The 24,758-nt window shown below is 40.5% G+C and overlaps 3 protein-coding genes across 3 annotated transcripts in view; 1 reads left to right on the top strand and 2 right to left on the bottom strand.

Moving 5' to 3' along the window:
- The window catches only part of LOC137268242 (ventricular zone-expressed PH domain-containing protein homolog 1-like), a 30,817-nt gene extending 24,100 nt beyond the window's left edge, over positions 1–6,717 (bottom strand). The window contains exons 1-3 of the mRNA XM_067802779.1: positions 6,607–6,717; positions 5,513–5,729; positions 3,762–3,906 (exon numbers count right to left, since the gene is read on the bottom strand). Coding sequence (XP_067658880.1) covers positions 3,762–3,906; positions 5,513–5,721 — 354 coding nt within the window. The 5' untranslated portion in view covers positions 5,722–5,729; positions 6,607–6,717. The remainder of the gene's footprint in view (positions 1–3,761; positions 3,907–5,512; positions 5,730–6,606) is intronic.
- Positions 6,718–10,505: 3,788 nt separating this feature from the next.
- LOC137268266 (uncharacterized) lies at positions 10,506–17,796 on the top strand. The gene is made up of 2 exons (XM_067802809.1): positions 10,506–10,598; positions 14,525–17,796. The coding sequence occupies exons 1-2, from the start codon at positions 10,588–10,590 to the stop codon at positions 15,177–15,179; spliced, it is 666 nt and encodes a 221-aa protein (XP_067658910.1). The 5' UTR covers positions 10,506–10,587; the 3' UTR covers positions 15,180–17,796.
- Positions 17,797–20,350: 2,554 nt separating this feature from the next.
- Positions 20,351–23,637, bottom strand: LOC137268478 (purpurin-like). The gene is made up of 2 exons (XM_067803044.1): positions 23,312–23,637; positions 20,351–21,453 (listed from the first exon to the last, which is right to left on the bottom strand). Exons 1-2 carry the CDS (start codon positions 23,583–23,585, stop codon positions 21,059–21,061), a joined length of 669 nt encoding a protein of 222 aa, XP_067659145.1. The 5' UTR covers positions 23,586–23,637; the 3' UTR covers positions 20,351–21,058.
- Positions 23,638–24,758: the final 1,121 nt, after the last annotated feature.

Genomic DNA, 24,758 nt, shown 5'->3' with positions numbered 1-24,758 from the left:
CTGGTATGCTTGTGACTGGCAGTGTGGTTTCCAATGGAATCTTGCAGCCATCTCAAAGAATCTTCATGACTAAATCGTCGATGAGAATTCCCCATTTCTTTTAGTCGAGTTCCACCCACTTGAGACAGTCAAGAACGGGAATGGCTGGGGTGGAAGACTCCAGTCGTTCCAAACCTGATCTTCAATGTTTAGCTCCTCTTCCGTCCTTGGACTGACTACTCCAGTATTAAACTTCTCATCTCTTGCTCCCTGGACTCTGGAGAACTTCGACTTGTTAGTGTAGCGTTGACTTGTCTGCTTGAGCACCGTTGTCAAGATGGACTTGATCATCATGACTTCTCTGGAATCTTGGGCGACCGTCCTTGCTACCTCTTCAATCTTCCCATCAAATATTGTAGGCGCTAACCATGGGGCTTGGTATAAGGACATTGTAAAATTCTCACTCCATGAAGAGGCGGACAAGAGACCTTGTTGACGTAGTAGATTCAATCCTGCAGTAATTGAGGTGAAGTGTTCGGACATAAATTGCTGATTCGTCTTTTGTGTGATGTATGCTGACAGGATCATTCTCTCTTCCTCGTTGGCAGGATTGCTGAACTTGGAGATGAAAGTCTCGTTGATGGCTCTAGACCTGATAGTCCAAAAAAGATTGAGTTAGTCTAAAGTGGTGTCCAGCTGAGCAAGCCGCTTATCGTCTATCTTGTAGGATCTGTTGCAGGCACTACTGACGATCTTGTATGCTTCGTCTACATCTGGTGCTCTCATGACGGGCACCATATGGTGAAGAGGAAAACGAGGAACATTGAAAGGTGGCATGTGTTGTTGCTGAAACTTGGTTGCTGACTTGAATGCTGACGGTGCATTCGACGAACTGGGGAGACTGATGAAGATCTTCTGCACTGACAAGTAGACCTGTGAGTGCACTCACCCGAGCAAGTGTCCTCACTCACGCGACCATAGTCACTCATGTGAGTGCACTCATCCATATGGGTGCACTCAATCAACGAGTGCATGAGTAGATCTCTCTCCGAACTGCGACGGGATGACAAAGACGACGGTGATGATCTCCTTGAACAGGTGCGTGCATACGATGTCTCTTCATCCTCTGGAGTGAGTGCAGATCTAGTGGAGTGCTCACACAGAGCAGCAGTCAACGTAGCTGAAGATTGTAGTCTCCGCTCTTCTTCAAAACGCCGCTCCATCAAGCTCATCATGTGCATGGTGAACTGTTGCATGAAGATGCCTGTGTCAAAAAATGTGTGTAGTGACGGCTGACTCGTAGCAGGTCTTTGAATGTCGTACTCGTAGAGTTGTCTGATGCAATGACAAAGGTCTGCTGACAAAGTCTGAGTAGTCTGACAACCGTCATAAGGGTTCTAGCCGATCTAGATGAAGGCGAAAGTCTTTGGCGGTTGACATTCTGCTCATTGTGTAGAATCAGCGATTGCTCATCGCAGATATGTCGTTCCTGCAGAGGGACGATCTCGCAGCCGAAGGACTTCTTCATTAAAGTATGTTGCTTCTGCGACTTCATCTTCAACGACGATGATCTAGATTTGTTAGTCTTTGACCACCCCATCTCCGTTGAAGTTCTCTTTTGAGGTCTAGGGGACGACTTGCTGGAACCAAGACATAGTCCAGGAGACATGCCTGACTGGTCACTAGGATGAATTTCACCAGTTAATAATAAACGGTTACCTGTGGCTAAATCACCCAATTTAGACATGGCTAATGAAAGCCAACTTGGCCTGTCCCTCGCATGTCTGTGAACAGCACAAATATATAAAGTAAATTCTGAAACAGATAAATTTCTGCAAAATTCACAGCGAACAGTAGAAGAATAGATGGGCGTACACACCGGACAAACTAAGGGCGGGTCAACCACAGACAAGCATGGTGACATGTGACTGATTTGGTGGGGAAAAGGAGGCTTTTGGTGGTGAGTGTATTTTACGTCCGCTTCTTTTAGAAGGGACCTTCAAGGGATTTCAGATATTCAACTACCTTCACCAGGGAGGAGGAGATAAGCAATTAAGCATGAGTCAGGATAAGGAAAAATAGAAATTATCAAGATGGAGGACTAAGAATGATTGATATAGAATGTTTCATTAATGCTCTGAAATTATCCTCATTGAAAAGGTATATAAACAGAAATAAGGAATCGATAAACATCTTTCCGATTATGCATTTATCATCAATTGACTCCAGTGCTGTTGACTGTATATCTGACCACGATAATCCTTATTGGAGAGACGTTTTGGCTGCTTGGAGGAAATTCTATATGAAAACTAATATTAGGGAAAATGATGTAAGTCAAATCTTAACTCAACACTTTGGTGGAACCATTTCTTTACATCATCATACATCATAAACAGCTGGTTTAGTCGTGGTATACATAGGATAAAAGACATGTGATGGAAATGGCTTTCTAAGCTTTGAAAATTTAAAACAGACATACAAAATACAGGGGACTTTCTTAGACTATCGACACCTGCTAAACAATATTCCAAATAACTGGAGATATCAGATAAGAAAGACAAAACTTACATTTGATCAACCACTTATTGGTAATATATTACCTGTAGTGCTAATGGCGCAAGGGTATTTTATGATGAACTAAGTAAGAATGATTCTACACCAATGTCTTTGAAACACTGGAACACTGTCTTTCAGCAGGAGATTGACTTGAAAGATGTATTTAGCTATTATAGGAAATGTACAAATGACTGCAAGCTCTTAAACTTTCAATACAGGTTTGTAAACAGAATACTTTCCACTAAAAAAGACCTACAGAAAATGAAGTTAGTTATGACAACACATGTTCATTTTGTAAAACTGCCCCAGAATATATACATGTCTTCTTCGATAGTGAAATTGTTCAGAACTTTTGGCTTAAAGTTGAAGAATTCCTAAATAACAACCTCCAAACCAATTTGAAACTATCTAAATTAATTATTATGTTTGGACTGCCCTCAAACACTCAAACAGTAAATCACACCTTACTACTTACAAAAAGGATGAATATATACTTCAAGCCTTAAACAGCACGATATATCCTTTGCTTAATTCCTTAAGTTACTGAAGGACATATGCTATACAGAAAGGTTTATTGCAATGAAAAATAACAATCATAGTGGTTTTACTAGGAAATGGCATCATCTATATACGACAGTCTGATGTTCTTTAATTTAGCACATATACAGTTTGACCTACTCTAACTAGTATTCCCTCTGCAGTAATGATATTTCTATCCAGCTTCCATCTGCTTATATATGTACACCTCTCATGTTTATACAATTTGATGATGTAAATGCCAACATGTCATTCTTCTGCCTGTAATACAACCTGAAGTGGAATAAAAAAGATACAACCCCCCCCCCCCCAACCCCAAAAACATTATGGGATATCTGGGGTCCTAACGGGTACCATAGTATTCAGGATCTCTTAATTTTTTTTACAACTTTTAAGATACAAGTAAGGGATTACCATTGCAAAGAATTTCCTTTGATCAATGTTATATGGAGGATTTGGTAATTTTTGGTTGTTTGATCAGTAAACCAAGTAACCAAAACAAAACTCCAGTCAACACAATAAAATCTCAATGGGCAGTACTCAGAATATATGACACTCATTGTAAATTTGCTATTGGTTATTAGAACCCATCAGACCCTCATGTGATTTTGTCTTTCAGTTCATTACAATTTACAAGGATCCCCTGACTTCCATGCTTAAGTTCCATCACACCGTGGAACTACTCCTACCATGAAAAGACAGCTCATGACATCGGAGGCTATCTTGACGTGGGGCGGGTCTTCCTCCTTCTTGGCAGGGGTGAGGTTGTGTGTGTGACACATCTCCAGGAGACGCACCAAGGACTTGACATGCTTCTCTATGCTAGACGTCTCCCTGTTTTAATAGGATGTGCAAATGATTAAGTCAATGACTTGTTGCCTCTTAAACACCATGAACACCTGAAATCAGTTATAAACATCACCATGTTTAACATGCTAAAGTTGGGCTTTGAACAGTATGCCAGCTTAATACTGGAGGCACAACCTAAGTTAAGAAGATACGGTTTTTACTACGTAAGAAGCACATGTCAGATGCTTATGTCAGCAAAATCTGTAAGTGTAGGTATGTATGATCACTATGATTATGATGATGATGACAAAACAAGGAACATAACTTGAAAAGCCTTTTCATCGGTGTAAGCATTAATATTTTTGTCTCTTGTTATTGTGTTTCACGGTAGGACCACTGGAGGTAAATTTGATGTCATTAAGTTATTGCCACGAAGTGGCGCACAGACTGAGGCATGTTTGGGAAACTGTGCATCGCTTGAGCAGAAAAAAAACTGAAGTACGAGTGTGATTCTGCCACAAAAATTGTGAGTAATTACCTGAAACTATTCCATATATATTTTCCATATCATTGTTTCTCTCATGACAGTGGTCATTATTTGTAAATATTGCAGTGTTAAAGTCTAAATGTTCTGCGCTATGCAGCCATGTGCTTTTCATGCTTGAGTAATTTCATTCAGTAACCATGGTAACAGTACTTCTTATGCTAGGTAAGCTCAGTGAATTTACTTTTCTGGTAATTCAAGCATGGGGACACATTATCTACTAGATATTATTCTAAGCTGGGGTTTCCTTATTTGAATTTCAGCTTGAAAACCTGTACAACCTGTTAAAGCTGTACTACCTGTTAAAGCTGTACTACCTGTTAATGCTGCACTACCTGTTAAAGCTAGACTACCTCTTAAAGCTGCACTACCCATGCACCTGTCAAAGTGCAAACTGTCATTACAATGGCAAAGAAACACAACAAAATAAAAACGTAGTATCTCAGGAAAATGGCAGAATCCTGTTTTTGATCAGAAGAACCTATCTGTGGCACACAAATTTAGCATTATATCAATCTCTGGATACTGGATTGTTGTACTTATTATGAAAAGAGAACTACAAGGTTCAGTTCTTACAATGCACCAACGAATTATATCTCAGACAAGTGGTGTATAATGATGCATAGATGTATTTAGCATGTTTAGGTGAAATTTGCCATGAATACATAAGACAGTTTTGAAGAACCTTTGGTTATCATGATTATTATTCACATGTTTTTACACCATCTACCTTGTCATGAAACCATAGTAGGCAATGACATAAAGAGTGAGTGAATTTAGATTTACGCCGCACTCAGAAATATTCCAGCCATATGGCAGCAGGTCTGCAAATAATCGAGTCTGGACCAGACAATCCAGTGACCAACAACATGAGCATCGATCTGCACAAATGGGAGCTGTTGACATGTGTCAATCAAGTCAGCAAGTCTGACCACCTGATCCCGTTAGTTGCCTTTTATGGAATGCACGGGTCGCTGAAGGCTTATTCTACCCCAGGACCTTCATGGGTCCAATGACATAAAGCAATAAAGGTGTTCAAATAATGCACTGCTGACCTGTATAATCAATGCTGATGTTGCTAATATTCGGCGAGTTATTCAGGCTTACCTGATGGCAGTTGTAATTCTAGTGATGCAGATCTCCACCACACTCTGATCGTTATCATTACTGTCATAGTCAGCAGTATCTGCGATATCATGAATGCGGTCAATGATATCCGAGAGGTCCGCTTCTATGTCCTTATCCTCCAAGGAGAAGAGCTCCCCTGCTTTTGACAAATCCTTCTGGTTAAGGACTTCAGCAAAAAGCTTGTGCATTTTGCCATCTGGCAAAAAGAAAAAACATGTTTAATTCTTGTCTTCACCAAACCAAGCCTAAACAAGAAAATCTACTGAATACTACATGTCAAACTTCCTGCCTCGACAAAGATCATAAAGTCTGTGAAAAGAGTGACACAGAAAATAATTTCTGAATACGTGGTATTTTCATGTTGCCTTTTGTCTGTTTATGTTTTTTATAGTAAAGTGAAATATATATTGAGGTCCTTAGGTCACTACGACAATGCTAAGGTCCATATAACTTTCAGGATAACTTTTAACACTTGTTCACATAGTTAATGTGATGAATGTATTTTGTCCGTTTATTTCATATGGGATGAATATGACACTTTATGTAAGAGGCCTGTTTCTAACTTATTATGTTGGCAAGCTACAAATTGAGTACAATACCTCCTTGCTGAGGTGTAATATAACCAAAAATAATTGAAAACTCTGTACGCTGAATGACCAAGTAATTGAAAGCTATTTTAACGGAGCACCAACATATTTTCATAAAACCTTAAACGGCGGCATTTAAACCTCATACAGTAAAATAGGTTTGTCGTGTTTCATAGCGGGACACCCAAATTCATCGTTGGTTCCATAAATCTTTATTTCAAGGTGTCCGTTTTCATCTGAATGATAAGGTGCAAGTATAAATGGATATTTCGAAGCGAAATGTCTCATCATCATCTGCATTTAACTGTGATACGATAAAAATGCTAAGTGTGAACCCACTTAGCAATGCAATGTCTGTTGACAATATTGAATACACAACCTGTCACGCTCACAGGTCCGTCTGTTGATTCAGTACCTCGACAACTTTTAATCGGCTGTGTTTGGATACACATGAAGTTGTCTTTTAAGCTAATGAAAACAACTTACTTACAACAGATGAAGAACGTCTCTTTGAACAAAGATGCGTTGATTCAACGCATTTTAAAAACTTTTCCCTTTAATTTGGATAACGCGATCAAACTTGAACCGGAAGTAAATACAAGGGAGCAGTCATTAAGTTTAATTGAACCTTGAGGGTTGTATTCAAAAACAATCTATTCCATAAGATAACAGCGATAAGACATTTTTGCGTCTATAGTAATTACTATAGGAAAATAGATTTGATGGTCTAAAATTGACGATGAAGCGACATGTCAGTATTTCAATCTGTTACAGTGTTATTGAATGAGCACTCATTTACAAAGTACAAATCAAAGCGAAACGAAAAACTCATTTCATGGCTGATATATTATGTTGTTTTCATTTGATAATTACCTCGCGAGAGCCTATAATTTATTTATTGTAAACAAAATCCGCCGTGAAAATCTAAAGATAAAACAAGGCCTGAGATCACGACAAGTTTTAGTCTCAAGTTTCTATTTCAAGTGGTTCAGTAAGTATGCATGTTTCACTGTTCGTGGATGAAATCAAATCCGACAAAAATAATTAGTATGTTATCATTTAATCAAAACCATTAACATTTTATGTAGATTAATAATGATAAATGCTTGTGTAAAAATCATTTTGATAACACGTTTAATACACAATGTATTCTTCTCTATGGGTTTCCTGAAGACAAGTACATGTAATAAATCGGACATTTTACTGTATGGCGCCTGATAAGAACCATCGTCATATTGTTCTGACATATCGTACGGGTACATCTTTTATACACATCATTATGGTATGATTTATCATCAGTGAGTAAATTTATGCAATGCCACATATAACCAGTGAGGAAAGAATGCGTAAAGTTTCGTCATTTGAAAATTAATCATGTCAAAGCGACTACAGGAGTATTACATGTCGATGTATATTTAGGTATTTGTATTGTTTTCTTTTTAGAATTACATTTTTATAAGTATTGTTTTAAAACAAAAAGCAGAAATACTTGTTTTTAGCATATATCCTTCAGACTTGCTAAATGTATTTTCATATCGGGATAAGAACCAACTTGTTGAAACGTGTAGTTTGAACTGTTTCTTTGGCAGATAAATTGGCTGAACTAAATTACACGATGAAAATAGCCTAAATGTATGGTATACTGGAACGGTCAAAGCAGCGGTGGTGCTAGCGATTTTTCGTCACGTAGAAGACCAGGTTCGATTCACCATATGGGTATGCACGTTGTACACCGTGTGACACCCATTTCGGGTTCCCTCGGCGTGATATTACTGGAATATTGCTGAGAACGGCGTAAAATAAAAAAGAAATGGAATACACTGGACTGTGACCCTACTGTGACGTCATTCAACAGTGACGTCATTCAACGATATTATTGCTCATGTTATCATTTCTTGGTATTCATGCTCAAGATTCGGTTATTACAGTCTATTCTGAGATGCTTCTGTGAAAGATCAAAGGCGCCGACAATACGTTATCAGACGATAATGTTCACTTTTTTGCATTAAGTCGCAGTGTGTTGGTCAACGTCGCTGCGCCATTTCAGTCTGCCCCCTTGTAATCGAACATTACGTCACAATGTAACCGACGTCACGATGGATGTCAGTTGCAATCGCCTCGTACAGCCTCCCACAGTAAACTGCTTCGTCGCATCCCGTTTCTTTTCTTTTTTTTTGCAGTTGCATCAAACAGCTAACATCACTGGTGGAAACATTATGTTTATGTTTTCCGAGGGATAAAATGCCTCGTAGCTCGACTCAAAACATTACAGAGACACGGCAATGTTTGCAATGTTTACATTCCCACAATGCAATCGTGGAATGTCGCATGACTAGTCAGCTTCAGCTGAATGTACTGATCTAAACTTTCGTTGGTAGTAGAAATGAAACGGTCATTTTGCATTTTATGGTTTATGAGAATCACAGATGTAATTAAAATGATCTAGAGAAGATATTTAACCCGAACATAAACCTTCACCAAACTGTTCATCATTTGTTTTTCTAGTAACGTTTTTCTTGACGCAGACACGTCAAGAGAACAGCGCGTCAGTTAGCCCTGAGCGAGGTCACAGACACCGTCGTTTGTTTTCTGCCATAGATTAATCGAAACTAGGCTTAGAAATTATTAAATACGGCATCCTAGAAAAGAAATACAGTTTGTTCTACCACCATGAATAGTGTAATAAAGCACACTTTCGCCCTCCTGCCCCGTCTACTCTACCATACAGACTCAGAATTCTAGTGTGGCAAGTACAGTTGATTTCAGCTTCAGCAGGAATAAAAGTCTGTGGGCTAAATCCAGTCGCCATACTCAGCGTACGCTAATGCTAATCCTTTGACTATATAATTTACATAGTAACAAATAAACCTATTTGAATTAAACAAGGAACTCCATAGAAACCAGAGATTAAGAACCCGAGGAAATCTAGAAGTGCTTCATTTTAGGCTTCAGCATTGCATAGAGGGTTCGGTAGTAGGGGAAATAATGGTTCAGAGACCGTGAGACCGACTATGCTGAACGATATACGATTATATCTACGTGTGCGTTCCGGTGCTTGTGCTCCTGCCTGTCGCCTGCCTGTTTGACTTAATGTTTGTCAGTTTATATTTGTGGTATATATTTCACGCTGGAACGCAGGACTTACAACCACTATTCAGTTTTGCTTCAGTTAAAAATATTTTCCCTGAAGTTTCAAATCAGTAACGAAATTTCTGTCATCTGTAAACAGAGTTGCTGCTTCCACGACCATACTTTCGTGTATGGGTGAGATGTCTTCGATACTGTGTCTGACAATGATGGACAGTGGATATTCCCCATGGAATAATAACAATATACTCCATCCAGCTCAACTCATATCTAGTCAGTACTTACTGGAAAGGCGACTTGGTTTATGTTAAAAACTGAACATTCCATTTTGACTGTTCCGGAATTCATGTACAACACATTATTTTAAGCCACCCCCAGCAATATTGTAGGAATACCACGGAGGGGGACAGCAGAAATGAACGCAGTGTACTCATGTGGGGAATCAAACTCGGCCCTTCGGCGTGTCGAGCGAACGCTTTAACCACTCACTCTTACGCGAGAAGACGTGCTTTTAATCTGCTTTTTTAAAGTCTGACCAATCTGACAAGAATAATGTCATTAAACGGTTTCTCTGATATTATCTTGAAACTTGAAGAACTATGTCCGTTTTCATATTAATCCTGAACGCGCTGTAATCGAATTCGAAGTTAAGCGGAGACCAGTAACGTCGTTATATAATGCTACACCGAGGTGCACCTCACCTGTAGTAATATATATTCATGATGATGCTAAAGAGTAAACTATGTAAAATCACACCGATAGACTTGCACTTGCTCTTATTTCAGAAGAGGAATGTCACATCAAGTAATAATAGTAAACCCACGGTATGGTCGCTGGAGCAGAAACGTCTCTTGTGGAATAAGCCAGCCAGAACCGAATAACCTAACCTAGGGTAACTGGATTTTGTCTCCAAACAATGATTCAGAAAGGCAACGTACTGTCCTATAACCCTAGTCACATCACCTCGTTATACAGCTTCTCCCGTGTGACACTCCTAGCCTGACGATAACGTACATTTGTCTGCAAGACCTTTTATCTTTCACGCTGCACAGTCGCCGCATTAGTCTGTCATCTATGAAAGAGTGTAAAGGACACTCTTATGTTATGAATGTCTGTTGGTTTAGAAACAAACACTATGTCAAAGATGCGAGTCAGTGAGATACACGTAAATATTCAACCTTCCCCATAAGCCCGAGATTGCCTCGAACAGGACTTAATCTATATATGTACCCGAAACAAAAACGACGAGGTACTATATGTGAGGGTTGTAAATCATTTGATCTACACAGCCAGGACAGCACAGGCGGGGTGTATGTGTTGTAGGTCGGGGAATCGCGGAACCTGAATTCAGCATCACTGAGTATAAGGGACATTGCCGGCATGTCAGACAGGTAAGGTGAACACCACCATCAACGCGATATCAGTTAGTGACATCAGGTACTGCATCGTTGTCCCTCCTCTGTAAGGTTGCAGACACAGGGTTGTCTGTACCCAGTAAAGAACATAACATGGCGTTTTGAATGACAGGGTAAAATGTATCACCTGTGACCGAAAAGGCTACTATATGATATTTCACTGTTTTACCTTTGACAAAACAACCACGTATATACTTCTATTTATAGGCCTAGACGGATGTATCCTATTTAAAACGCTCTTGACGTTATGCATTCGACTGATAAGAAAAGTATGTCATCTGCTTCGTGTCCTCTTTAGTTGAGAGCAATGACATGATTTAATAGCCTTGTATCATATTAGTCACGTCAAACAATATCCACGGCCGGACAACAAAAAGTGTCACCCACGTTTGATTGCTTGTTGTTTAACGCCGTCCCAAGTAATATTTCAGCGAATATTGCGGTGACCTGTAAATAATAGAGTCTAGATAAGACAAGCCAAATGGTCAACACCATGAGCATCGATTCACGCAATTAGGATACGATGATACTTGTCAACCACGTAAGCAACCCTGGTCACCCGATCTCGTGGTCGCCCACAAGCATGGGTTTCTGAAGAAGCGTTTGATGGGTTAAGTTGAAACAAACAGAAATTAACATAATTATTCGAAAGACATTTATAATTATCATCCAGTACCGTTTTCCACTGGAGGTGTCAGGTGCGTAGCTACCATTACGAAACAAAGTTCTATCTTACGCATCATTTTTGCCAAAAAGGTTGGGCAAGTCCTCAGTACTATCTAAATATATAGCCTTGCAACCTATCGGGCTTACACGAAAAAAGTGGCTTGCTACGCGCCTGGATATTGCTTGTGTGAGATCAAATGATATCTCCTGGGAGATGGTTTTGACAGTACATTTAGTACAATGCCCCGACAGTGACATTGACATTGCGGCCCCGCATGTATGATGGTAGCACCGTGTTCAGAGACCTACATTTGGAAGATTTTGCGGTCCTTTATCGTTGATTTAAGACCGCTAAATGCGTAATCTAAAAACTAAATGCGTTAGCGGTCATTAAACTGTCATTTATGATCAGCATTAAAGAAAAACTGTATAAAAAGAATCAAGTATCTTTTGTCCGGTAGTTTAAGCTACACATTTTGTAAACAAAAAGCCCCCATGTCCTGCAATGCTGTTTATGGACCTGCATATCATACAAAGCCGTGAGCTTACATTCAGACAGTGTGTGAATGAGTGAATGTGGCTTGACAGAACACGAGCTGACAATCTTTTCTGCATGATATATCCCTTGGAGACTGTGCAGCATAAGGTTGTGAGAAGAGGTCATGAGATCCCTTTCAGTCACTTTCACACTCTCCATTATGATAACGAAATAACACTAGACTGTAATAAACGAATCTTGAGCAGGAATACCAGGAAATGATAACACGAACAATTATTATTAAAGTATTGTTGAATGACGTCACAGCTGAATGACGTTGAATGACGTACTAGCAGTGGGGTCACAGTTCGTGACCAGTACATGTGATTTGCGTTTGTGTTTAAGCCGCTTTTAGCAATGTTCCAGTAATATCGCGGTGGGGGACCCAGAAATGGGCTCCACATATTGTACCCATTAGAGAAGCCGGGTCCTCGGCGTGACGAGCGAACGCTCGGCTAGGCTACCCTACCGCTCTGCATTCAGACAGTGATAAACATGCATAGAGAGGTGTGGTGACACATGCTGTGCATTCCGTTTGGGTTCTCTGTATTCATCAGCGGTTAAATATGCCTGTCTGTAATGAAGGCCCTGAAAAAGATATACCCAATGCAGCAGATTCAAGTCTTGAATCTGTGGCAAGTCTAGATTACCACAATGCCATGAAAGTCCCCGGGCTCCCTTTCAAATATTTCAAAGTATAATTTTTGAACATTATTTTGCAAAACATATTCCTTTTAGAGACAAGCTGTACGTCAAGTAATATGTGTACTGTGTCAGTATCCATGCTTGACCCGGTATTGCAATTTCCAAAACAAATGGTTTGTTGTTGTTGTTTTTGTTGTTGTGTTCACGAGCCTTACGTCCTGTGTATTTGTGGTGGCTTGAGTCGCAGTGGGGCGCACATGCCGCAGTGAGGCACGCTGGTGAAAAAAACGTCCGCTCTTCACGCCAAGAACCAGGGTTCGTTTCCCCACATGGCTACAGTGTGTGAAACCCATTTCTGATGTCCCCTGCTGGGATCTTGCTGGAACTCGCACTCGTAAATGTGCAAATTCTTACATGATCTCATTCAACCTGGTACTCATGATTCATTACGTTGAAGACTATTTTCGAGTAACTCATGATCACCATCATTAATATGATTTGACCAATGACATCAAAGACAGCAGATCGTTGTTTTAGCTGGAGGCGACTGGGGTAGTCTTGTGGTGAAAGCGTTGTGAAGTCATGCCGAATACCCGAGTTCGATTCAACACATGGGTACACTGTGTGAAGCCAATTTCCGATGTCCCCAGCCCTGATATTGCTGGAATATTGCTACAAGCGGCGTAAAACCCTATCTACTCACATAACTGAAACCAGGCTGGCGCACTGGGTTGACATTCAACGATCCAGTGTACAACACAGGCGCTCGTGTCACTGCGACTATTGCAGAAAATTTTGTGATGACCCCCGACTTGAAACGCTCCACAATATAATATATCTAGATATATTGTACTGTGGAGCGTTTAAAGTCGGGTGTATCTAAAAACTTTCATACTTAAAAAAACAAACTTTAATCCTTGCAATGACACGAACGCCTGTTGTGTGCAGAGGATTGAGGCAGAAACCATCATGGACATCTCTTGTCAAAGTGTTCTTGTGACCGGCGTGACATGGTTACTTCTCTTTTCCTTTGTGTATGGGTATGGCAGTTTGTTAAATGGGGGATGAACTTTGTGTCACCATTACCATTCTTACTCGCGTCCAATAGGGCTTGTCATTTTAGATTAAGGAGGCTTTACATTTGTTTTGTATTTCAAGTTTGATGAAGAGAAAAGGATGTGCTTCCGCTGTACCTTGAGCTGGTTTCCACAATGTCTCGTTTTTCATTTCGGTTAATGTTTATTTGAGGTAGCACCCAAAGCAATCACAAGTTCCAATTATAATTTCGTGTATTAGTATAGATTATTACAGACACTGTTTGACCAGGATTTTCTGGTGCTGATGGCTCTTCATGCCCTTGGCGAGCCTGATAAGCTCACTTTCTTTGCCACCGGAAGTTCCGGTATATGTGACGCGTTCAGCAGTGAATAGTGTCTGACCACGAGGCAGAAATACCGAATCTCTGGAGTTCAATGCACGGATATCGATCCCGGTGATCAGCAGTCAGTGATAGGACTCTTGGGTGTTTCCGAGCATATCTGAACTCAACTATTGAAGTTGAAGTTTAGGCATAGGTTTGGAAAGTATAGTTAGATTGGCTTTACTCTTTTGCGACGGTGCCAGCCTCCGCACTAAACTTTGGAAGACCTTGGGCTAAATGTTGCAACAAAAGGACCTCAAATGACTGAATGTACACATATCAAAGAGAGCTTGAGAAAGGGCATTTTGCGAAATAGGTCTTCATCTCGGGTGATAGATCCGCTATCTGCCATAGATCTCTGTAAGACAAATGATACAATAGCAGAGACAGCAAATAGAATCTATCTCTAAAAGTAGGTAGCCAAATACATTCTGTGAATATCTAAAGGAAAACACCAGAAATTAACAACCTCTGTTCACATCAATTCGAACACAAAAATCTTTTCAATAAGATTTCTGGTGACCTCCCCGCCATGATATTGCTAAACTTTTGCTAAAAGCGGGGTCAAACCAAACTCACTCAATCACTCATAAAACGAATCCGCGTGAACTCTCATATATATTCATGTTTCAGCGAGAACACCGACCTTGAGGAAATCCAGTACAAACAGGATGACAAGACTGCTAAAAAGAGGTGCATCCGGATCTTGAAAGAAATGGAGTTCCGCTGCATGAACTCGGCAATCATGAACTACGAGTTGTCCAGTCACTATGATAACCTCCAGTTCCGGGTGTCCGTCGTTTCGAGCATCGCCGCGGGAATCATGACCTTGCCCGTCTCCAAGGTCATCCCCGTTGCCCAGACTACCATGACGAATTTGGGCTCAAGGGTCACAAAACTGGGAATGGTGGGACTTCTCGGTGCATCTGCCGCCGCTGTGGCCTATTCAAAGGCGGCAGAATACCTCCTTCCGAGTTTAAAACAGAAGATGAGGGACTACAACACAGCAGGGGCCGGATGGCAGAGGCTTGAACTGAATATTCGAGGTTTTCTCGCGTCTTCTACGGTGGACCAGACGACCGTTAGCGAGTACCGGGCGTTCATAGAACACTGCGGAGAAAAACGGGAAGAAATTTGTAACATCGCTCGCCCCGAAGACTGGAGTTATAAAAAGTATAACGAAACATGTAGTCACGTGATTGAGAGGTACAGGAGAAGAAGTCAGTGGCATATGGAGTTTCGGCGACAGCAGAAAGAGGTGGAGGCAGAAATGAAGAAAACTGGATAGACTGGGTCCCGGTCGTTTCTGCGACAGGTAAGGAAGCGATAAAAAGTGAAAGATCCCGGAACCAGGCTACAAACTCGTAACCGGATGTTAAGAGAATTTAACATGTACATCATTATTCACTGTGTATTGTATATGAATTCGTGAACAATGAATTCGTGTATTACAAAATACTTCAATTATTATGAGTCTGCTATTGCTTTTAGTGACACATGTCAACGGTTCCCAATTGCGCAGATCGATGGTCATGTTGTTGGTCACTGGATTGTCTGGCCCGGACTTGATTATTTACAGACCGCCGCCATATACTCAGTAGTTGGAATATTATTTTATTGCTGGGTGCGACGTAAAACTAAACTCACCCACTCACCCTGACCGTATGCCGCGGGCCGTTACGTAACTAGTGTAGCCAATTTGACGTCAGCTTAGTATTTAAGATTGAGCCCGGTTTATTTTCAACAGCTGATTAAATTCGCTAAGTGTTGTAACAACTGAAAACCTACATGTAGAAGATAAGTTAACTATTTTGTCACTTCAGTTTAAGTCAAATAATTGTCATTAGTGTCACTATTAGGACAGTAGATTTTTAGTAAAGGTTCAAGTCGGTATGTTATAGCTCACTGGCTTCCATTCTCGATTCACCGCGAAGATAGAATAACTTGTGTCGATATAAACTTCTTTCACACATTCGTTTAAATTTTAGAAGGGAAACTTTAGAAGGGAAACATACCTTTGAAGGGTATTTGCTAGTAATTGTGATAGTTTTATGACTTTAAAAAGTTTAGGGTGTATTTGAGGTGTGTGAAAACTATGATATATCGCCGATCTGTTGTGATCCGCCATTGAAATACTACGTTGTTTGAATGTTTCTAGTTATTATTCTAAAACTTTTTTCACATACATTTAATTTTTATGAGGGGACTACACTATCAGTGTTTGCAAGTAGTAGTGATAGTTTTATGATTTTAGAAAAATTGCTAGGATGTATGTGATGTGTGTGAAAAATATGACATATCGTAGATCTGATCTGATCCGCTGACCTGATGATGCTTGAGTGTTATAGTTCTATGGTTTTCCTGTTGATCGTATTATTTGACAAAACTGGAAAGGTGTTTACAATGCTTTGTGACAGTTTTACACTTTCTGTTTTTGAGGGATGTGTGACAGTGTCACTTACCATTTTGTTAATGTCCGTGCAATTCCCCACGTGCGATAAGATATCTGAATTAATTATTAATGTAAACAATGTTCAAAGTAGATTTGTTAAAAAGGACAGCTGATGTTTACACATGCGATACTTTTGCGTTCTTTAACGTGTTTTTGTATCATTTATTCTTTCATTCATTCACATATGTACTTCTTTCTTTTATTTTTGCTTTAATTCTTTCATTCATTCACATGATTCTTACAAGCGAGGTACATTTCAATGAACTAATTTTATGTACATTTTAACCAGTTAAGCGAACAATGTTACATTCACGGGCTACTGTTTAATTTTCTTTTGGGGGTTTTGCTTAAAAAGTCAAACATTATTCTGCAAAACAAAATTTTTAATTGTTTATGGTTACAAGAGTTCAGTTTGTGAGTTTGGGCTTCTGTAGTAATAGCAGGGGTTAAAGAATCCCATCGCCCGACGCTCGGGACAAGTCAGTTTTCATTTCAGGCAATCAAATAATGGTATCTTACTTGTCCTTGGACTACTACATAATTTCCACTTATGGTTTCCAACTGCAAATAAACTTGGATATCGTTTCATGTCTGCTCATATTGTAGTTACTACATTTTGCAATCATAGTAATTTAGAACTATGTTTTTTATTTATCACTCTTCACTAAATAGAACAGTAAACATTAACATCAAACAATGTGTCATAAAATCAGGGCAAGAAGAAAATTAGTCAGGACAAGTTACTTTCTTGAAGTGACTTGCCCTGTGGCAAGTGGCTTATTAAAAACAAATTGAAACCCTGTAATAGTTGTTGAAACATTATAGTTTTCCTTACTACGCCCGAGGTATGGTAAATAAACAGAAAGTGAAATTTATCTCCAACATCGCTTGAGTGAGTGAGTGTGTATTGTTTAACTCCGCTTTTAGTAATATTCCAGCAATATCATGGCTTGGGACACCAGAAGCGGGTTTCACACATTGTACCCATGTGGGAGTCGAACCCGGGTCTTCAGCGTAAACTTTATATGACATGTATGAAAAATACAAAAGCTTTACTTTCTGGTGTGCTGGATATTGCTGGAATATTGCTGGATATTGTTAAAAGCGGCGTGAAACTCACTTATTCACTTCCGAAAGCTTTACGTTGTCTTTTGTCATGATGTGAGTTAGGCTTTTTTAGCAATATTGGGGCAATATCATCACGGGGGATGCCATTCTCAAATTTGCTATTATACATTCACATTTATCTTCACCTCAAATACTGGCGTTGTTACTAGCTGTTTTAGTACTACTTGACACACTAATGGGTGTTTTGTGTCCTTATGTATGTTTATCTCTTCTATTGTATGTGTTTCTCTTGTATTGTATGTGTTTCTCTTGTATTGTATGTGTTTTCAATTTTAACCGTGCAAAACAAATTTCCTTCGGGATAATAAAGTATTATCTTATCTTATCTTATCTTATCTTATCTTATCTTACTGGGTTTTACACATTGTACGCATGTTGGGAATCGAACCCGGGTCTTCATCGTGGCAAGCAAATGCTTTAACCACTAGGCTATCCTCTCGCCCCAGATGTATAATACGATGTAATCCCTGTAAGAAAATGTAATGTGATGAAGCGTACATAAAATAACAATAGCGTGTGTCACGGCAATGCCGATAAATGTATGTCTGCACAAAAGTGAGTAACTTTCAAAGCAAAAAAATACCCTTCTTTAATAAAAGTATGAATTCTTTTATGCTAAGAGAGGCTATCGAAAGGAAATGAGCTTCACCAAGAAAATAATATAAATGCAGCTGTTTTTGTTTTATTTTTCTACATGTTATCAGTTAATTTGCTATATTTCAGTCTTACGATCCTTATTTCAGACCCCTTGAAAACGCAAAATCTGCAATACATGCATCATAAACTCCAGGAAACAAAATATGCAAGAAACACTTTTTTGTGTTTGAGATAGGTAGAAGTCCACTAGACATTTATTTAGATATTAAAGTGCACAAAAAAGGCAAATTGAATCTAGAATTGCTAGACTCCCTCTTCAGGTGTACTTACAGAGCTTGTTTTGGAGATGTTTGTATTGTCTCAGGACGGCACGTAATAGATCCATTTGAGTGGTTATTTGTACAACAGGCAAGTTGTAAGACACTGATTATAATTACGACGCTTAAGCACACATTGGAAATGTTCAAGCACAAAGTGTAAGGCGAGGTGTACCGCTGTCGGCGAGTTTTTGATGAAATCTACTGCTTCACAAGTATTAGATGAACCAGCGCAGTGAACGCGTTTGTTTGACAAGTAATCTGGACGAATACATTTGGTTGCTACGGGTAGGTTGGCGATTTAGCACGTGCAATACATGCTGACCGCGTTGTGAAATAAATACCGCTACTATTTAACATGTATCTCATAGAGCGATTTTGTTCAGCAAAACACCATCACGACACGATTCGCACGAGGAAACTGAACTTTGTGATATTTAGACAACCTGTTTCCCCCTTGTTTCAAATCGAATGTTCTGGAGGGCGTTCCCATATATGCAAATTGGCGTCACTTGTCAAGTCGTGGCTCACCTAATACTTGTCAAGCAGTACCTCACCCGTGAAGGTCCCGGGACAGAACAGACCTTCAGCAACCCATACATGCCATAAAAGGCGACGATGCTTGTCTTTAGAGGCGACTAACGGGATCGGGTGGTCAGGCTTGCTGACGTGGTTGACATGTCATCGGTTCCCAGTTCACTCGATTATGTACAGACCGCCACCATATGGCAGGAATATTGCTGAGTGTGGCGTAAAACTACACTCACTCACTCACTCACTCACTCACTCAAGCAGTACCTAACGCTTCCATCCCCTAGAAGATTCCAACAATACCAGATCCATAAGCGACATGAGGAAGAGAGGTCGAGAAGAGATTACACAGATGCATACTTTGAACGATGATGAAGTGGCGAAGCAAGGTGAAGAACCTGTTGCCTTCCTTTCAGTCCATGCACAGTGCTTCTTATAGACACAGGTGAAGGACTCTACCAGTTCTTCCACAGACCGGAAGTGAATCACATCTTGAAGGAAAGTATACATTGACTGGAGATGGTAAACCATATTTGCTGTTCAGTGAAGGTGACCAGGATAATAGTATTGCATTCAGTGCAAAAGAACACCTGGTGACTCTGCAGTCTGCCAACGCGTGTGCAATAATGGTTTTTGTAATGGTTTTAAGCCGAGAAGGTTTGGGGATGTGGAAGTTTGCAGAGGATACCCATCAATACCACATCCAACATATTTATGTCATATTATCTGAGAGCATACCATTTTTCTAGAGGTACCAAACTGTATATAGTGTTTCATTTTCTGCAGTTATTTACAAATATATGACCCTAGTGTGATGCGATGACTAACATCTCGTTAGTCACATTGTCTACATTCATCGTATGAGAACTTTTGGGTGACGTTGCTAATGATTCTTTCAAAATACATTGCCAGCCTTTCAATCACTGAACATCGAGAATATAAGTTAGGCGCAGTACGATTTGTTCGCCTCTCGTATGTCAACACCACATGTTTCCTGTTATGTCCTGTTTCTACCATGAATGGTTCTGTTTGACCCCGAGAAGGTTTGGGATAACACCAGTCATGGTAGCCGATGTACATATATTTCGAGATCCGTGAAGGTCCGGGGTAGAATAGGTCTTCAGCGACCCATGCTTGTCGTTAGAGGCGACGAACGAGATCGGGTGGTCGGGCTCACCTACTTGGTAGACACATGTCATCGGTTCCCAATCGCGCAGATCGATCTTCATGCTGCTGATCACTGGATTGTCTGGACCAGACTCGATTATTTACAGACCGCCGCCATATAGCTTGAATATTGCTGAGTGCGGCGTAAAACTGAACTCACTCACTCACTCACATATATTTCGTAAGAGGCGACTTTGTTAATCGCAAGAGCAGACGCACGGAGTTAAGGAAAATAAAGCAACAATTTAACAAACAAACAAGCCCCGCTTTTAGGCACGTATTTATTTGAAACTACAACTAAAGCACATGTCTACAAAATAATCAAACTGTATCTAAAATAAATGTTGACTAAATGGAGTATTTTCGCAGTGAAATGTCATGATACATGCACACACGGTCAACAGACATATTCCTTGTTGGTCAAGTGGTTCCATTGAAACGTTTTTCCATTAAAGTACAATGGTGTCACACACACACACACACACACACACACACACACACGCACACACATGCACACACACACACACACACACGCACACACATGCACACACATGCACATGCACGCACACACAAAAATAGACAAAAACATCTCAAACAGCTTCTGTCTATCTATCTATCTATCTATCTATCTATCTATCTTCTTTTACGTTTCACTAGGTCGCGTACAAGAGGACAGTTAGTCTCTCCTGTAAATACTACACTAGACAGTGTTTCCTTCTAAAGGCTTGCCAGTGAGAAAAAAAACATTGCAAAACATGTTAAAAATAAAATCTCGTTTATCCGGACGTCAGCTGTCCCCCTCAGACCCTGAACTTCACAAACGTCAAGGAAAAGAAAATAGTTATCTTGTCTCCACAAGAAACATTACCTCATATGTCTTTTACCCAATTGATAATTCCGAAAGGGACATTCCTGGACTCACATGGCTTAGCTGTAATCACTGCCAATCTAACAAGCCTTTGCTTTCATTCACAACTAGATTTCGTCTTTGGGTAAGTTCTTTTGTTGAATATTGCATTTTCCAGTCTGTTCAATAGGTTTCATCGTCAGTGGGTCAATACACACGTCCCTGATGACGGCGCTGATCTGCCGCCATTGTTCGGGTGTGTGCCCTTCCGGTTTCCGGTTCAGTGTCCATACAAACTCCTTACCCGGTTTGCACGTCCCGTCGTCCAATTTTACCCAGCAGGCATACACTACAGCAAACCCAGTGTAGTCTGTGCGGAGAACCCAGTACGGTTTGGCCCCGATGAACCATCCAAATAGAGTTCCTGGAAACGTCACAATGTTCTTCTGTGGGAAATCCTTGTTCGGAGCTACACCAAGTCCGCTTATGCCCGAACACCCAAATCCGAGGACACCAGAACTACCTGTTAAAAAAACACATGAATATATTCTGCCAAACGAGGATAGGCTGAGCACCGGTCTGATAAATGACCCGTATTATCATGCAGTGCCGCCCACTGGCACTTGTGATTGTGAGCGAAAGGGCCATAAGTTGTCCGTGATCATCCGGCTTCGATTCCTCACATGGGTGCAATATGTGAAGTCCATTTCTAATTTATGGTATCCTTCGCCATGATATTGCTGACATATTGCTAAAAGCAGCGTAAAACTAAACGACTAAACCGCGTCATTAAACAATATTTACCAACCATCATGTCTTCCTGGAGTAGATGACGCACTTTTGAAACTATACAGTGTGACATAGAAGTGAAGTGAAAGCTACTGAGCCACTTAAAGTTATGACAAAAATCAAGATTATCAATAATATGTAACGATACACAAATTTTTGCACTTCTAGACCCATTGGGCCACACCCTAACAGAACATGGTGTCCTGACCAGCAATCCGAATACAGAAATACCACGGAGGCAGATACCACAGCGGACGGGGAAAAGACGTTATAGTGTACTTAAGTTGTGGTGTACGGAATCCCAAAGTCCAAATACACGTTTCGGGCACTCATGGCATTACCCCTGTGACAGTGCCTAGAAACTAGTAATTTGACCTATGTCACGGGATTTGGGGTCTTCCAAAACGAATCTGAATAAAAGATACGCTGTCCAACAAACAGCGAAACACAAGACATTGAGTTATTGATCTACTACTACTACTACTGCTGCTACAACTATTTACGCATCTGCTACTACTATACCGACTGCAGTGTTCTACAGACCCATACGCGTGCAAGTTATATTGTGACACTTGACGTAATTCCCATAGACTTACATGTTAACTTAGGGTAGAATAAACAATTTTCATGGATTCAATTTTTTTACGACCCAAGTCAAAAATTGCACATATGTGAGGAACCATCTTGCCTAAAATAACACATATTTTGTTGCGTATTTATCGAATGGCATCAACCTAATCAACACATGTACGGTGCCGTGAACTCCTTTAACCTATGGGATTGTGCATTGTGGAAGCACAATGATACTTGATACATTTGATGCCATTAGCTAAATAATGGTCGGAAAATTGAATTGAAATTATGTGCACAGAGCAAAGAAGATTTCAAATTGCCTGTCACATTTCACAAAGATCCATCCTAGACCATAGGGGTTTGTAACGCTAAAACTGCCATCAAGGTATATACTGTCACTGACCCGTGAAGGTCCCGGGATAGAATTGGCCTTCAGCAACCCATGCTTGCCATGAAAGGCGACCATGCTTGTCGTAAGATGCTACTAAGGGGATCGGGTGGTCAGACTTGGTTGACACATGTCATCGGTTCCCGATTGCGAAGATCGATGCTCAAGTTGTTGATCACTGGATTGTCTGGTCCGGACTCGATTATTTACAGACCGTCGGAATATGTCTGGAATATTGCGGAGTACGGCTAAAAACGTAACTCACTCACTCACTGGTGGGATATTATATCCTCTTATATAGTACTAATACTCCGTCAGTGACAGTATGATGTTATACCCTGATGGTAGTTTTTAGCGTTACAAGCCCTTGCGTCCTAAACTCACATCATGAAAATTATTTATGCTCCACTGAAATAACATGTAAGTCTATAGAAATATACGTCAAGTGTCCGACTCCAAATATAACTGTCACGAGTCTGAACTTCTGGCACCATGACTCACGGGGATAAGTAGTACTACCATTGTAATTTATTTGCAAGTCCCACTGAAAAACCCTCACATCAATCACGTGATATAAGCAACAGCTTCTGTAAGGCTGGGTACATGAACGTAACTGATCACATCACCTCACCTGTCTGTATTCCAATGTTGCCGTCGGTGTCCAGGCTGTAGACAGCCTGGATGTCTGTGGGAGGGAACCTGTTTGTCAGGAAGGGAATTTCCATCCAGTAACGGTTGATTGCCACTGTGTACCAGTGCCCTTGGTACGCGGCGGGGGTGAAATCCGATTGTGTTGGAAACGCATCAACGCGACAGTCTTGGTTTGCAAACGCATCGCCGGCAATGTCGGACCCCCCTCGAGCCAAGAGGGTAAGCACTATGGCTGCACATGCTTCCAAGTGCATTTTGCAGATGTCCCGGGGTTAGGTGGTTCGGTGGCGTCACGTTCGTGATGATAAACGACGAACGTAAAATAATGTGAGGGTCTTTACGGATGTGTGCTTTATACCTAAGTATGTATTTTGTGTTTCAGAGTGAGTGAGTGAGTGAGTGAAGTGTTACGCGTCTATCACTATTCCAGCACGTCGGCGGATACCAGAAAATGGCTTCGCATTGGAATCGAACCCGGGCTTCGGCGACGTGGGACCGGAAGGCTACAGCCTCCGTTATACATTAAGAAGGTGGTTGTTACGGCCATAGAAACACCGGAATAAAAGGTGCATGACTGCCCGACAGCTTCTTGGCCCAATATCATCTGATTCTGTTTACTTTGGGGCGGTGGGGTAGCCTTGTGGTTAAAGCGTTCGCTCGTCACGACGAAGACCCGGGTTCGAAGTTTCCGCCGTGAAAATGTTTAAATGTTGCCAAGGCGACGTAAAACCAAACTCACTGTTTTTATTTATTTATTTATTTATTTATTTATTTATTTATTTATTTATTTATTTATTTATTTATTTATTTATTTATTTATTTATTTATTTATTGTGTGTGCGCACATCATAGTTATCATCATCCATGTTTCTGTGGGCAAGCAACGCTCTCCAGGCCGACATGTTTCCACCCCATACAGAGCCTCAAGTCACGGCTTGTGACTGCTGCTCCAGGCGGGCGGCAACAGGTTGTCCACTTAAAATATTCACATTCGATAAGAAGGATCTACAGATCGAAGATGGGAAGTACGAATACAAAGCGCGCTGCTTCATTGATTTACTGAGAAATCAAACACTTCTCTGGTACTGTATTGTATCCTTCACACGCATGTGTCGAAATGTCAATCAGTAGAAAATCGATTTGATTTCATAACTAATATGGGTATTGGTGATTAGAATATCAAGGGGCAATGAAATATTGAGGACGAAGCTAAGGTTTCGATATACAATGTAAGTTACTGAGCGTATGGGCTCCGTGTCTATGCTCATTACTTATCAAAATATCCATTCTTGCAAATTGGCATCATTCATTTATTCATCCATCCGTCATCACGTCATCATTCATCCATCGATTCATCATCAATAAGTTTATTCATTCAGTAATCACCAATCAATAATGGCGATGAGTGAGTGAGTGAGTTTAGTTTT

This window comes from Haliotis asinina, chromosome 16 (assembly GCF_037392515.1).
Source record: "Haliotis asinina isolate JCU_RB_2024 chromosome 16, JCU_Hal_asi_v2, whole genome shotgun sequence".
NCBI lineage: Eukaryota > Metazoa > Mollusca > Gastropoda > Lepetellida > Haliotidae > Haliotis > Haliotis asinina.
Note: the sequence above shows the minus strand (reverse complement) of the source record. Positions and strands in the feature narration are given on the sequence as shown.

What these genes read in the sequence shown, in the direction of transcription:
- LOC137268478 (XM_067803044.1), bottom strand. Translation starts at nt 23,585, where the DNA reads ATGCACTTGGAAGCATGTGCAGCCATAGTGCTTACCCTCTTGGCTCGA. An exon ending in CAACATTGGAATACAGACAG is followed by an intron (nt 21,454 to 23,311) that starts GTGAGGTGATGT and finishes TTTTTTTAACAG; the next exon opens with GTAGTTCTGGTGTCCTCGGA.